Here is a 15449-nt window from a genome sequence, read left to right on the forward strand (position 1 = left end):
GAATGTAACTCCCCTTGTTTCTAGAATTACTGAATTCTTGTTAGATCTTTAAATTTTATGTAAATTCTTCTTCTTTTTTTTTTTTTCCCCCTGGAAAGGTGGGTATCATATTTTAATTAGTAGTGGTGTCAAAGGAGGGCTAGATTAATTACTGGAACTCTCAAATTCCAGATGGTTTTAATTTTCACAGCAGGGGACCAAGGTATATATTTTTAATTTTTTTTTATTATTAAAATCATTCCCAGTATATTTTAGGGGCACCGAGGTACACTCTTTGTGGCTCCAAGGATACTGTATTCAGGAATTTGGGGCTGTGATTTTTATTATGGAGAAGCAAGTCCCTTGTCACTGAAATTAAAATTATGTGGGTGAGGGAGGGGCAGGTGCTGGGAAGCAAAGGGTCAAGGAAAGGAGTATGAGTATGGGGGGGGGGGGTAGCAGAACAATGGGGAGTGAGGAAAGGCAAGGAAGGGGAGCAGGGCCAGGCACAAGGGCTTGAGACTGGAAAAGAGAGCTCAGAGAGCGCATGGCCTACCTAAAGTGACACAGCACCCTGGAGGGGAGAAATCATGGCCTGGCAGGCAGGCAGAGAGGGGTCTGGACACAGCATGCCTAACCAAGGGACAGTCACCCTTTGCTCACCTGGGGTCCTTGTTCAGGGGGCGCTTTGGACATCACGCCTGGACACCCCCATCCTGAGGGAGCCTCTGGGGAGCAGAGTTGGTCGAATGTGGGGTCCCTAGCCCTGGGCCAGAGATATTGGTCCTGATTGGGGCGTCTGGGCTTCTGGGAGTTACTCCGTGCCCAGCCTTGGTGGCCTCTAGCCAGGGCAGTGGCACAGGCTGAATGTAGCCTTCCTTCTCCTGGGGCTTGCATCTCCCCTCCCCGGGCCTCCCCCACTTCAGAGGGCCAGGACCAAGGTACAGAGGGGGGCTGGAGAGGGCTTCCAGGTGTTTGCCCTGGGTGGCAGGGGGCTCTGACCAACTTTTGGAGGAAGTAGTTTGAAAGCAGTGTGCGTGTGAGAGAGAGAGAGCACGTGTGCACGCACGCCCCTCTGTCCCCTCAGCTCCAGGACCGCTGCTGTCTCGGGGCTATTTGTGTGGCTGCGGGTCCTGCTGTGGGGGACGGAGGTGAGGGGCTGAGGGAGGTGGGTGATGAAGAGGAGGAGAAGGGCACAGCGTTCTTTAGCCACAAGGGGCAGAATGTGCCTCATGATGGGTCCATCTGGGAGGCGGGGGGGTCAAGTGAGGGACAGCTTCCCTCTCCCTGGCTGAGTGGCAGGGTGCTCGGGTGGCACCTGTCAGAGGCCCCCCCCATGCCCCTGCCACCGGGCATGGGGGACAAGGGCCAGGGCCAGGGACCACGAGGAGCTGCGCCTTGAGGCCAACCCGTTGCTCCTGGTAAAAAACGTGTCTTGTTCCCTTCTGTCTTCCGAAGCCCAGCTCCTAGTGGAGACAGACACCTTCGGTAGTCAAGTCCGGATCAAGGGCAAGGAGACGGAATTCTACCTGTGCATGAACCGGAAGGGCAAGCTGGTGGGCAAGGTGAGTGATGACCCGGAACGCACAGGGAGCTTGGGAGGCCGTTCTGCGGAGCTGGGGCCGTGTGTCGGGGTGGTGGCCCGCGAGTGTGTGTGCGGGAGTCTCACCTACTCTCTTCTGTTCACCGCCCCCCCCCCACCTTGGCCCTCCCAGCCTGCCAGGCTGTTTTCCCGGCTGTGACTTCCGGGTGCACGCAGGTCCCAGATCTCTCCTGGCAGGCGTGGGCTCCGGCTTCCTGGGGAGCGTGTGGGCACTGTCCAGGTGCCCTGGAGCCCCGCCTCAATGGGCCTGGTGTCTGGGAACAGGGACCCCGCAGCGTTGGCCGCAGGGATTGTTTTAACAATCGCCAGGGGTTACAGCCCGGCGGCAGCGCCTCGGGACCCAGCCGCCTCCTCAGCGCCGGGCCTCACGGTTCTAGCGTTTCAGGAAGATTTTATTACTTTGGAACCGGCAAGAGAGCCGCATGTAACGAATTAGGGTGGGGGTGGGGTGGGGAGGAGGTGGACCCACGTGCGGGCAGCCCTGCGCCTCCGCTGCTGCTTCTGGGGCCCCTCCTTTTTTCCTGGGTGTGGAGTTCCCACACTCACCTCTTTGGGGTGTTCAGGCGGAGGTGTCACCCGCATTAGCTCTGCAGCAGAGTCCTGCTCTGGCTTCCCTCTTCTCTCTGCAGGGATCCTCCTTCCTCAGCCCCCTCTCCAGCTTGTGTAATTGGCGGGCACGGTGGGGGGGGGGGCTCTGTCTGGACAGGTGGAGTGTGAAGGGGTGGAGGGTAGACCCAGATTCCAAGGAGGGGGCGGGCTTCTCCTGCTCCAGGGCAAAGGGCTGGCTGACCATTTGGCACTCTTGGCACCTTGTTTGAGGGGGTGTGCGACCACAGTCTTGTTTACGCAATGTTTTTGGTTTCAGGAATCCCCTAACTCCTTCCCCTCACCACTTCCCACACCCAAGTGCCTGGGAAGAGTGTAACGTGCCAGGGGCCTGAGCCAGGGTTTTGTTGCATTAATAACGGTAGCAGTAGCCTCCATTAATTGAGCACCTACTTTCTGCCAGACACTGAGCAAGGACGGTCACACCGACTCCCCTGAGGTTGGTACCAGTACATTCTCCGTTTCACAGATGAGACCGCCGAGGCCCTTATCCCGAGTCCCTCGCTAGAGCCAGGCGGGACTTGCGCGAAGCCCTATTTGGAAGGAAAAAGATTCCACCCGCACTGCCCACACCAACTTCAGCTTCTCAAAGAGCAAAATAATAGTAATCCGCAGAGCGCGTCTTCTGGCTGCTGAGGAGTGGTTTTAATTAGTGATTCACTCCCCGCCGGCCGAGGCCGGGCGGCTGGGGACTGGGGTGGTGGCCGCGCTCGGGCCGGGGTCCGGGTGGGAGGGGGCGCTGCGGGCCGGGCGCGGGCGCCGGGTGCTCCTGGCCGTTTCCTGTGGCGCTGCGGCCCTGCGCTTTGTTCTCCTGCCCGCCCGGGCAGCCTCCCAGGCCCAACCTGCTTTGAGTTTTAGGCTCGGTTTTCTTTCTTTCTTTTTCTTTTTAAAGGAGGGGCTGGTGTCCCCCCCCCCCCCCCCGCCCCGCCCCGCCCGTGCCCATGCCCACGCCGGCCGCTGCCCGGAGCGCACCCCTCCCGGGCTGCGCACGCTTCCCGGCAGGGGGACCCCAGGAGGGCCATCGCGGGGTCAAAAGAGCAGCCCCGTCCCCTCGGGCCGCTCCCCACCCCCCCCAAGCGCGCCGCCCGCCCTCCCGCCCGCCGGCTGGCCGCTGAGTCACCGCTTCCACAGGAGCCGGCTCCGATTTCCTGCCCCCTCGCCCTCTCTCCCGTCATTAATATTGGTGACGGTTCAGCTGGCGCTCGGCGCGGCGCAGCGGGAGGAGCCCCCCCCAGCCGCCGCCCTCCCCCCCTTCCCGCCTCCCGCGCCCGCCCCCTCTTTGCAGCTCTGCCATCCCCTTCCAGTCGCCTTCTTCCGGGATGTCCCCGGGGGTACCAAGTGTGCCCCCCAAATCCACCTGTACTGACTTCCCCGCGCAGGACCTCTGTGGGGAGCAGAGCTCCCCTCATCCTTTCCGCTCCTGTAGCTGGACTCCTCAGGCGCTCATCCTATCTACAGCCTCCTTGGCAGGCCCGGCCCCGTGATTAGCTGGCAGGAGCCTCCTCCCTCCCTAAGCCCTGCCACCACCCCTGTTCTGGCCTCAGACCTACATGGGAACTGGGGCCCCAGCCCCAGCTGCCTGCCTCGCTGCCCGGGCTCCCAGGCTCCCAGCCTCGCCTCCCTCATTCCCACCCCTTTTCCCACTGCCCCACCCTCAGCTTTCTGAAGCACAAAACGATTAAGTCTGTCCTGCTCCCCCCCACCCTCTCCCACAGCTCGAAACTGGTCCATGGGGCCCCATCACCTGCTAGAGAAAGCTGTGCTCCTTGGTGGGACACTCCAGCGCCGGGAGCCTCCCTGGCCTCCTGGCCTTGTCACCTACCCTCCCGCTCCTATGCCACAGCCACCCTCCCCTGAACGGGACCTTCAGGCACTGCACATTCTCTTCCCTCCATCGGGGCTGCCCTTCCCGCTGTTCACCTGCCCTGCCCTGTCCTCCCAAAGCCGCTAGCCCTCCCCTCTGTCAGCCCACTCTCCCCAAAGCCCACAGACCCTACATGGTCCTCTATAGCCTGGCTGCTTAACGGGTTGTGACTGTCTATCTTTGTGTCTACTGCCCCCACTAGACTGGGAGCTCATCAGGGGCCAATTCTGGGGCCATTCATCCTTACTCCATGTACTTGACTATAGGGCTGCAGGGACACGAAAGAAACAGCGGTATCGAATCCCACGGCCAGAATTAATGACGTCAGGCCAGGGAGTCACAGCGCCCTGACCTTACAGCGCCTCAGTGCCCTCATCTGTAAAATGGGAATGATAATGTGCTATGAGATCTTGTGAGTTAAGCGCCTGCCACTTACTAGGTACCTTGTTAAATATTAAGTTCCCTTTCCCTTTGAGGCCACCCCTGGTGTCAGCTCAGGCTTGGGCTGGTTTGGAGTGGCGGAGAGGTTCAATTGCCAGCTGCCTTGAGCTGTCTTGACCTTGGGAACCAGCCCTGCACAGCCTCTGGCCACAGCAGGATGCATACTTTGAGCCCCAGCAGAGCCATTTCGGCTGCTCCAGGCCTTTGGCCATAGTCACTCCCTCTGCTGCATTGTACCAGTCATATGCCCCTGAGTGCCCCGGGAGCTCGCCTCTCCCTGCCACCTCGGAGTACACATCGGTCTGACCCAAGAAGTGACATTTCCTTTCATTTTGTAAATAGTTGTTGAATGCCTACTATGTGCTAGGGATTTTCCCTCGCCTCCAGAGACTCAACCCAGACAGGAGTTTCCTCATCTGCCCCCACCTCTTTGATTGCTGGCAAGTCCTCTTTGGGGATGACATAGGGCCACAGACCTTCTCAGTGCAAGGGGGTACCCCGCCCACCACTGTGCGTTTGGTAAGACTGCTTTGGTTACAACTGAAACTTAATCCAAAATGCCTTAGGTGGAAAGGAAATTTTTTTGGCTTATATAAGTAAAAAATCCAGGGGTAGTTCTAACTGCAGGTAAGACTGGCTCTCACGGCCTAATGATGTCATCAGGAGTCAGCCTTCAGATGAAATAAAAGGAACAGGACTCCAGCGGGGCAAGAAGGAGGTTGGGGGGTGGGTGGGAGGGAAGAGGTGATCAAATTGCCAAGGTTCTGGACGGGTTGGGCACTGACTATGAATACAGATGCCTCTTCCTTGTCTGAACCAATTGAGTCAGAATTTCTGGAGGTGGCAACCAGGCAGAGGTAGCTTTAAAATCTCTGCAGGGGACGCGCAGGGCCATGGAGCTGGTCAGGAGCAGAGCGAGAGCCACGGCTGGGGCAGCATGCCTGTCATCTCTAGCCTGGGGGACCTTGTGATCATCAGAGGTCCCACGGCTGGCTCCCAGTGGCTCCCCTAGCTCTAGGGTGGGTGTCCCACCCAAGCATCAAGCATGTGCACTGGGCACTGTGCTAGCCCCTTGCACATTTAGAACCTTGGCCGTGGGTGGCAGTGCGGGCCTGGGGGAGGTGAGGGGCTGAACGGGCAGCACCTTCTCCACACGCTTCCTCCTCGTGGACTCTGGAATGCACAGGGGAGAGGCAAGCTGCAGTGGCCAAGCCAAGTTCAGAGCTTGGCTCTACCACCTACAGGCTCCATGACCTTGGGCAAGTCCTTTGCCTCTTTGAGCTCTGCTTTCTTCTACCTGGTGGAATCTACCTCAATGAATTAAGAAGATTTAATGAAATAATGGGTGGGAAAAGGTCTGGCATAGAGAAGGCAATCAGTAAGCGCTGCATGAATGAGTGAATAAATGCGTAGGGAAGGAGAGCAGGTGGGCCAGGCAGAGCACCCCAGCCCTCTGCCTGCTCTTTCCCCTTTTCTGCCCCCTGTCCCAGGAGGGCCTCTCAGAACTCCTGACTGTCTCTGGGGCATTCGTAAAGGATCCAGGAGACAGAGTCTGTTTTCTTCTAGAAGAAAACCCTTTCACGTGTCACTTTCATCCCAGTGAGCCCCTCATCCTTTGCACTGCATTCGCGCTCTGGCCCCCCCTGTGTCGGGCTAAGGCCTCTGCTGAGCTGTGAGAGGACTAAGAAGCAGCCCCAACCTCACAGAGCTCTCGGGCTAGTGAGGAGGCAGGCAGACCAGAATTGCTGTTGGGGAATGGGAGTGGGCAAATGGGTACCAAGGGCGTTCAGAAGACAGAGCATGTGAGCCCAGTGAAGCTTGATGCTTGAATGGAGTCTTGAAGGAAGGAGAGGGATTGTCCAGGGAGAAAAGTGGCAGTCAGGGAAGACTTCCCAGAGGAGGCAGTTTTCTAAGCAGTGGTTGGTCTTCTAAGGTGGGGTGAATGCATGGCGTGGCATTCTTTCACTTTGCTCTGATTGGTCATTTGAGGCTTATTGGATGGGCAGCTTCCAGAGTTATCCATGGGGGCCCAGAACCCAGGGACCCCTCCCTTCTTCCCCATTTTGCACATATACCCTGGCTTCCTCCACAGCTATTCACTCCACCCAGACTTGTCCCCTGGGTCCCCTGTTTGTCTCCCAGGCCCGTGCCCTGCCAACTCTGCAGTCTGCTCTAAAGAACTCGTCCTCCCAAGAGTGTTTTCTTACCCTGCCTGTCCCTTTCTGCAAAGTTCAGCACTTTGAAGGGCTCAAGGTTGCCCTCCTCTCAAAGGTGAATGTTCCTGGAAGCTCCAGCCCGTTTTCCACTTCAAACAAAAGGCTGGAACTCGCACCTCAGTCTCCACACAGCGCCAGACCTCTGGGCTTCCAGCTTGGCTGGGCATCCGTCTGTAACGAGGAGTGGGCCCGGCCTAAATTTGGAGATGTTAGCTGGAAACTGGAGAGCAGCTAATTCAGGCCTTCCAACTTTGTGTATTTCCCACTCTTCCACATCGAGCAATTGGACCTTCCCGGGGAGGAGATTCAAAGCCCTGCCTTCCCAACACCCTTTGTCCAGATCAGATCCAAGGGAGGGAGGCCAGGCCTGACAGAAACACCTGCTCTTCACAAATAATCGAGCAAGCGCCTACTGTGCGTCAGACTCGTTTATAAGCATCGTTCTGCTGAGCCCTCACAGCATCTCCGTGAGGCACAGGTCATTGTCCCTGTTGTGTAGACAAAGGAATCTAAAGTTTAGAGAGTGGAATTAAGTTGCCCGAGGTCACACAAGGAGGTGTCAGAGCTGAGTGGCTTCTGACTCCCAGTTGAGTGCTCTTTGACTCCCAGTTGAGTGCTCTTGCCAGCACCTCTAGTCTCCCAGGAGTTCACACATCTGCTCAGGAGCCTGGAACGAAAACCAAAGACACAGGCTCAGGAGTTTGGCCGTCATAAAGCTCTTATTTCTGGAGGTCCCTCATACCAAACATTAGAAGGCATTCATTTTCGTCTCACATGAAATATAACTTACATGTAACTCTGTAACAGTGGAGTTGAGCTGTAGTCCAGTAGTTGACTTCATGCCAGGTTCCGTGCACATCTGTCAAGGCTTCTTTCTGTCGCAAAGTAACAGAGTCTAATCTGAACTGGCTTACAGGAAACGATGTATTATTGGCCCACGGAACTGTGGGTAACAAGTTTAGCTATGGCTCATCCGGGGCCCAGATGACGTGACCGGGCCTCGATTTTTCTCGTCCTCTTCCTCTTGGTGTTGCTTCCTCCGTGCTGGCTTTGTGGTCAAACAGACTTTCCCCTCATGGGAGTCAAGTGCCTACCTCAGCCCTACTTTACCTTTCCTCAAGTTGGGGTTTCCCTTTTTTTTTTGAGGTACCGGGGCCGGGGATTGAACCTGGGACCGCACACGTGGGAAGCCGGCGCACGCCACTGAGCCACGTCGGCGCCCCTGCCTGCGTGTTTTGAGGCCGCTGAGTCCCGCATCTCGGGGCTCGCTCTGCCTGCACAGCCGCGGTCACGTGCTGGGCCCGGAAGCCGCAGGGGGCCTTGCCTGGGCGCCCGCCCCCTTGGACTCTGAGGGTGGGCGTGGGGAGGCGTGGCTTCCTGCACGCCCGGGGGAGCCTGTCACCTTCCTGGGAGGTTGGGACAGGATGCAGAGGTGGCGGGTAGCGCCGTCCTGTGGGGAGGTGAAAGTGCTGAGGCCCCGCCCAGTCCTGGGGGTAGGATGCCAGCAGCGGGCCCCCTCTCCCCCGCGGCCCGCGCACAGAGCTCCGCCCTCCTGCGCCCTGGCCCTCGCTCACGCCGCCTCCTCTCTCCCCCCCGCAGCCCGACGGCACCAGCAAGGAGTGTGTGTTCATCGAGAAGGTCCTGGAGAACAACTACACGGCCCTGATGTCGGCCAAGTACTCCGGCTGGTACGTGGGCTTCACCAAGAAGGGGCGGCCGCGGAAGGGCCCCAAGACCCGGGAGAACCAGCAGGACGTGCACTTCATGAAGCGCTACCCCAAGGGCCAGGCCGAGCTGCAGAAGCCCTTCAAGTACACCACGGTGACCAAGAGGTCCCGACGCATCCGGCCCACGCACCCCGGCTAGGCGCGCCGCGGCCCCGGGCCGCCGTCCACACTCACACTCACGGAGAACTGTATCAGAGGAATATTTTTACATGAAAAATAAGGAAGAAGCTCTATTTTTGTACATTGTGTTGAAAAGAAGACAAAAACTGAACCAAACTTTGGAGGGGGGCGGGAGTAGCAATAAGGATTTTATTGTTGACTTGAAGCCCCCTGTGACAAAAGACTCGCGTCAAGGAACTGTTGTCAACCCACAGGTGCTTGTCTCTCTCTAGGAACAGACAACTCTAAACTGGTCCCCAGAGGAGGACTGGAACGAGGAAACCAACGCGACACTCCGAGAAACCAAAGTCCTTTTTCCCAAAGGTTCTGAAAGGAAAAAAAAAAAAGGAAAAAAAGGGAGAAAACCAAGAAAGAGGAAGTGGTTCCGCCCCACAGACTGCCCCTCCTCCCCTTGCCCCGATCCCCTCCCTTTCCCGAACTCCAACAAAAATCGCTCTCTGGTTTGCAGTCATTTATTTATTGTCCGCTGCACGCTGCCCCGAGACGCCGCGCGGGGAGGGCGTGCCCCCCGGGATTCTCCGCCCTCGCCCTGTGACGACAGCCGGCCTCGTCCAATCGCGGCGGCCCTGCGCGGCGCGCACTTCTGGGGGATGCTGCTATCGACCTCCCGTGACTCACGTGACCTAGTACGCCAATGACAAGGGAATATTTTAAAACCAGCTCTATTATATATATTATATATATATAAGCTATTTATTTCACCTCTCTGTATATTGCAGTTTCATGAACCAAGTATTACTGCCTCAACAATTAAAAACAACCGACAAGTTATTTAAAAAAAACAAACCAAGCACGAGGCGAGTGGTGGCAAGGGGCGCTGGGGCTCAGGCAGGGTGGCCCCTGTGTGTCTCGGTCTTCTTTTCTGTCTTGGCGCTGAGAGATGGCGTTTTGGTCGTTGGTTCATTAACTGGTTTATTTAACACCTGCTCCGCACCAGCCACTGTTAGGCACCGAGAGTGCAGACTTAAACAAAATAGATGGAAGTCTTTGCCTTCTGGGAGAGTACATTCTAATGAGTCATTGATTCAATGATTGAGTCATTCACTCACACATATTTACCAGGTACCTCCCATGTGCCAGAGCTCTATTCTAGACTTTAGGGTTTTATCAAAGGTCAGAAGAAAAAAAATTCTCTCCTGCAGCGCACATGCTTCTAGTAATTTATTGACCCTTTGTTTTATTCATTGATTTATGTTGAGTCATTCACTCAACATAGGTTTATTAAGTCCCCCCGAAGTGCCAGGCACTGTTCTCGGTGCTGAGAATTCATCAAAGAACAAAATGGACAAAAATTCATGCCGCGTGGAACTTGCAGTCCAGGGATGACTTGAGTAACGATTGGGTCATCAGTTACTCTCTTCCACATACTGGTTTTTCCGGGCACAGGCTGAACAAGTCAGCCGTGGTCCCCATTCTCTTCCATCTGGAGGAGTCAGAAGGTGTGGATGAGGTTGTAGCTGGTGTTTCATGCGAAGGAGACATTTGTTATCTCCCATTTCTGTTGGTCCAAAGGAAAAAGTGGGCCCCAAAGGTTGAATGAATAGCAGCTTGGTTGCATCATCAAGGACTCAGGTTCTTTGTTGACTTCCAGGGTCCTTTGCTTCTAGAGAGGCTTGGGATTAAAAGAGTGAGGGCTCTGGCGTTCCCTGACTGAGGGTCGTTTGGGCTGCGTGGGTCTCAGCAATCCGTGGAGTGCTGCAGTGGGTAATTTCTGATCTTTTCCTTCTCCTGGCTTCCAGAGTCTCTTCCTCGGGCAAAGTGTGCATCCCACTTCCAGCAGGGAGGGCTGGAGGCTGCCTAAGAGGGCATCCTCTTGGGGTCCTGCTCTACCCCTGCCCTTGGAGACACCCCCTGCCAAGTTCGGCGGGTGGGAATCCCCAGTGAGTCTCAAGGAGAGGACGTCTGAGCCCTGTGCTGTCTGGGCCCTGCCCTCCCTCTCTTCTCCTCCATGGGTCCTGGATGTGGCTCATCCTTGCACATTTCCTTAGGGTTCTGTGAAGCTTTTTAATTTTTTTTTTTTTTTTTTTTTGAGATACTGGGGCCGGGGATTGGTCCTGGGACCTCGTAGGTGGGAAGCCGGTGATCAACCACTTGAGCTACCTTGGTTCCCCTGAGTTGCTTTTTCATTTGTTTGCTTGTTGTGTGGTTTTTTTTTAGGAGGCACTGGGAACCAAACCTGGGACCTCCCTTGTGGGAAGCAGGGTACTCAACCACTTGAACCACATTTGTTTCCCTAATTTTTTTTTTTAAGGCGGTACAGGGATTGAACCTGGGAACTCATACATAGGAAGCAGATGCTAAACCAGTAAGCTACGTCTGCTCTCTCCTTTTAATCTCATCCTCAGGACAACTTGAGGAAAGTACTGTTAGTATCCCCATTTTATAGATGAAGAGATTGAGGCTTAGGGACATTAAGCCATTTCCCCAAGATCACAGAATGAAAAAGTGGTGGGGCCTGTATTCAAATCCTAGACTCTCTAGGATTAAAGAGGTGTCATTTGGTGAGTGCCTATTTGTGTGAGATCCCCTGCTAGACTTCACTTGCACTGCTGGGCATCCACCCAGCAATCCTGTGTAGGAGAAAGGCACTCCTAACACCCAATTTTTTGCAATTATTTTTTCCAATTTTTAAAAGCAGTTACAGGTTTACAGAAACATGCAGAAAATTCAGAGTTCCCATATACCACTCACCTGTCACACATGGTTTTCCCTATTATTAACATTTTGCATTGTGTGGTACCTTTGTTACAACTGCTGAATGATGAACTGATAATTATATTATTAACTAAAGTCCCATAATTTGCATTAGGGTTCACTCTTTGTATTGTAGAGTTCTCTGGGTCTTCTTAGAAAAGATTTTATTGTGGTAACATATATTACATAAAATTTCCCATTTTAACCACTTTCAAGTATACCATTCAGTGGTTAATTACATTCACAGTGTTGTGCTGCCATCACCACCATCCGTTACCAGAACTTTTCAATCACCCCAGACACCCCAATTAAGCATTACCTCCTCCTTCCCCACCCCGACCCTTGCCACTGTAACCTGTATTCTAATTTCTGGCTTTGAATTTGCATATTCTAATAATTCCATAAAAGCTAACACCCGCATTTGACAGATGAACAGACTGAGGCTCAGAGATACCCTTGACTTGCCCAAGACTTCACCGCAAGCAGGTGCCCGAGCCTGAGAATCTTGGTGATAACAATAGTGACACTCTCCTGTGTCAGCTCCTTTCACTGTCTCTATGTTATTTTATTTAATTGAAACAATAACCCTGTGAGATTGGTATCTGCTAATTTTTTTGCATTGGAAACTTCAGAGAAGTGAAATGACCTGCCCAAAGCAACACAAGCTAGAAGATTCTGGAGTCAAAATTCATTCATTCATTCAATAAATATGTATTGTGTCTACTCTGTGCCACATGCTGTTCCAGGGGCCGGAGACGCAAGGGTGAACTGAACAAAGCACCTGCCCTCACAGAACTGATGTTCCGTTGGGGTCGATACTTGTAGAACATATAATGCCAGGTAGTGGTGAGTCAAAGAAATATAAAGCTAAGTAAGAAGACAGAGGGTGATGGCGCTGCTATTTGAGACAGGATGTTCAAGGAAGGCCTCTGGAGAGGTGAATTTTGAGCAGGACTTGGAGTGAGAGAGGAGCCGGGGAAACAGGGGACCAGCATTCTAGGCAGAGGGAACAGAGAGAGCTAAGTCCCTGAGACTGCCGAGAAATAGTGGGGCTGGAGCAGAGAGGAGTGTTGGAGGCAGACCAGGTAGGGCACCCGAGGCTGCGTGAGACGAGGAGCCAAAGGTGACGCCCCTTACACTTTGAAAGGACAGGCTGCACAGCGGGGAAGGGCGGGCAGAGTTCAGGCGGGGGCTGTCTGATTCCATAACCTCGGCTCTCATCTCTCCCCTGCACTGCCTTCTGCCGCAGGCTCTGCCCACCTGCGTCCCCCACCCCCACTCCAGCACATCCCTGGGCCTCGATCCGTGGCTGGAGCTGCTGGTGCCTCCTACCCTCAGACCTTGACACGGCTTCAGCCCAGAGGCAGCGGGACCCATGGTTATTTCCTTTTCCTGCCCTTCCAGAGACTTCCTGCCTTTGGAAGATGTGGCTCCAGCTTCTTATACTATAGACAGAGCTTTCTGGACATTCTCTAGCAATGAGAAGTATGTTAATGATGAGCACAGTGGGCTGGCGGGAAGATTTCCCTGCCCCGGGTGGTGTCTTCTTAGGAACGCTAACCTGAGGGAGGAGACCGGCAAGCGTTTCCCAAGTCCAGCTGGGTGGGGACCGGAGTACTAAGCCTTCCCCACTTTCAAAGCACTTACTGTGTACCAAGCATGATCTTACTGAATCTGCCTAACCAACCACTGGGGCCGGAGGTTTTAGCCCCACTTTCTAGAGGAGGCTCAGAGGGGTGGAATCGCCTGCCTGAGGGCACACAGCTAGTAAATAGAAGAGCTGGGATCTGAACCCAGGCCTGTCTGTGGCATGACCCAAGTCCGGGTGCTTGGAGCTCTGGCCATCTGTTCAGGGTGGCAGTCCTTCCACGCCTCCCCCGTCCCCCAAGCCTGCCTAGACGTGCATCCTCTCCCAACCTACCAGAGGGAGAAGGCAGATAGGGACATACTGCCAGGTGCCTGGTGACAGCCCTTCTCTGACCCTCGGGACTGTCCCCAGGATGTCGGCGTCACGGAGGGGCCAGAGATCCAGGATTGGTTTTGGCTCAGCCCCTCTTCCAGCAGTGTGACCTTGGGCTGGTCACATTTTGCTATGTGCTCTGCCTCTTGTCAACCCAGTTGTTCCTATTGTGAGGCCAATGGAATGTTCCATGGAGACAGCAGAGCAAATCGTTGGGGATTGTGTCTGCCCGGTGTGGATGTTTTCATCCTCTCGGGGTGCTGTGTCCATCTCGCCTCTGTCTCATCACCTTACAGAGGGGGCAACCGAGACCCGAGGGCAGCTCACGAGACCCGTGAGTACACGACAGAGCCCAGGACACGGCCAGCTCCCAGGAGGGCCGGGAGCCACGAGGACGGGGGCGTGGAGCGAGAGGAGGGGCGTTGGGGCTCTTCCAGGGAGTGCAGGGGTCAGGGTGCCCTCAGGGGCCAGCCAGGCCCTTCCCAAGTCGGCTTCTCTGATCCGAAGTAGCAGGGAGGACGACGACGAGGTCTCCACGAGGAGCCCCTTGGTCTGGACACTCTGCCTGCCCACCCCTCTGACGGAGTCGTGCGCCCGAGGCCCTGGAGCCAGGAAAGGCAGCGCCCTGCTCCAGCATTGTGAGGTGCAAGCAGAAAAGAACGGCGGGATGGGTCCCCAGTCTCCAGGAGAGAAGTGGGCTGAAGGAAGAGGCTGCCCGCTCCGTTGCCCCAGACTTGGGCCTTGATTGGATTCATCGTCTTCTCCCTCTAATGCCACCCCTCCCACCCACCCATGTTCCTCCGGCACCTCCTCTGCATGGGCCCTTGAGCGTCACGGGAATGTACTCCCGTTCTGTTCAGCGTCGTTCTAGAGCAGCGTTGGCTCTTGGCACCTTAGCTATTTGCTACTCTCTCGTTTGATTTACACGAAACCCTAGCAAGACCGCTATTCTGATGTCTATTTTGAAGCTGGGGAAACTGAGGCCCATAGAAGCATGTGATTCACCCCAGGTCTCAAGGCAGAGAGTGACAGAGATGAGACTGCAACCCGGGCCTCCCGGTTTCCCTTTTCACTTGCCCTTTCTCTCCTTCCCGACCTTGACTGGGGTGAAGCGGGGAATGGAACCCCCAAGCTAGGGGAGGTCAAGCCGAGTGCCCCTGCCGGGTCGTGGGGCGGATTCTCGCACAGCCACTAGGAGGGGTCCCATTTTAGGGTGTTCCCGCCAACCACGTAAGCTGTGGGGATGGGGGTGCAGCCCCAAGCCACGTGCAGGAAGTGGGGGGATGCCCTCCTGGTTGCCTGCCCAGCTGGAGCCCCACGAGGCCTGGCCGGGGTGCCAGGGGTTTGAAAGCCCCATAAAGGGGCCCAAGCCCCTCCCTCACCAGCTGGGGAGGGGGGGCGTTCGGGATGGGGACTTCCAAAGAAACAATAGTGAATTAGGTGCTAAAGCTGTGAAAGCTCCTCCCAGCCCTGCAATTAGGCAGCGGGTCTGGTACAAACATTAGGCAGTGAGTTGGGGACCAGATGGCGGCAGGGCTTACCTTCGGCTGGGAACCAGCCCGCACTTCCTGCCTGAGCTTTCAAGCTCTGGCCAGGACAGAGGCAGCAGGTAAACCCGGTGTGTGGCCCCCTGCAGAGCAAGCCAGTAATTAATCAGCTGTTCTGTCCTCTCCCGGAGGAGCTTCATGGACCCAATTAGCACTTGCTAGAATTTCCCCTCAGCTCCACTGCCTGTAGAAGGAGCAGCTCTTTCAGTGGTCCAGTTGCTCAGGCTGACCCCTCTGCAGCTGCAGGGGCCACAGCACCCTCTGGGACAGGCTGATTCATAAAGACCTTAACAGGCTTAGGTCTCATCCCCCAGCCCCACTGAGCCCCAACTATGTGCCAGGCATTTTCACCCCATCCACATTCAAATCTCACCACAATCTTCTAAGGTATTATTTTTTTAAAGACTTATTTATTTCTCTCTACCCTCCATTGTTTGATTTTGCTGTGTCTGTTTGTTGTGTGCTGGTCTTCTTTTTAGGAGGCATTGGGAACTGAACCCAGGACCTCCACTGTGGGAGGGAGGCACCTAATTGCTTGAGCCACCTCTGCCTCCTGCTTTGTTGGGTCTTGCATTATGTTTTCCTTCTGTGTCTCTTGTCGTGTCATCTTGCTGCGTCAGCTTGCTGCACCT

At 55.3% G+C, this 15449-nt stretch overlaps 1 protein-coding gene across 3 annotated transcripts in view; it reads left to right on the plus strand.

Annotated features, from left to right (window-relative positions):
- The window catches only part of FGF18 (fibroblast growth factor 18), a 34051-nt gene extending 24734 nt beyond the window's left edge, over positions 1 to 9317 (plus strand). For all 3 annotated transcript variants that reach the window (XM_058282232.2, XM_058282226.2, XM_058282240.2), the window contains 2 exons: positions 1438 to 1544; positions 8309 to 9317. In XM_058282232.2, the coding sequence (XP_058138215.1) occupies positions 1438 to 1544; positions 8309 to 8575 (374 nt within the window). In that variant the 3' untranslated portion in view covers positions 8576 to 9317. The remainder of the gene's footprint in view (positions 1 to 1437; positions 1545 to 8308) is intronic.
- The last annotated feature ends 6132 nt before the right edge of the window (positions 9318 to 15449 follow it).

Source organism: Dasypus novemcinctus, chromosome 2, assembly GCF_030445035.2.
Source record: "Dasypus novemcinctus isolate mDasNov1 chromosome 2, mDasNov1.1.hap2, whole genome shotgun sequence".
NCBI lineage: Eukaryota > Metazoa > Chordata > Mammalia > Cingulata > Dasypodidae > Dasypus > Dasypus novemcinctus.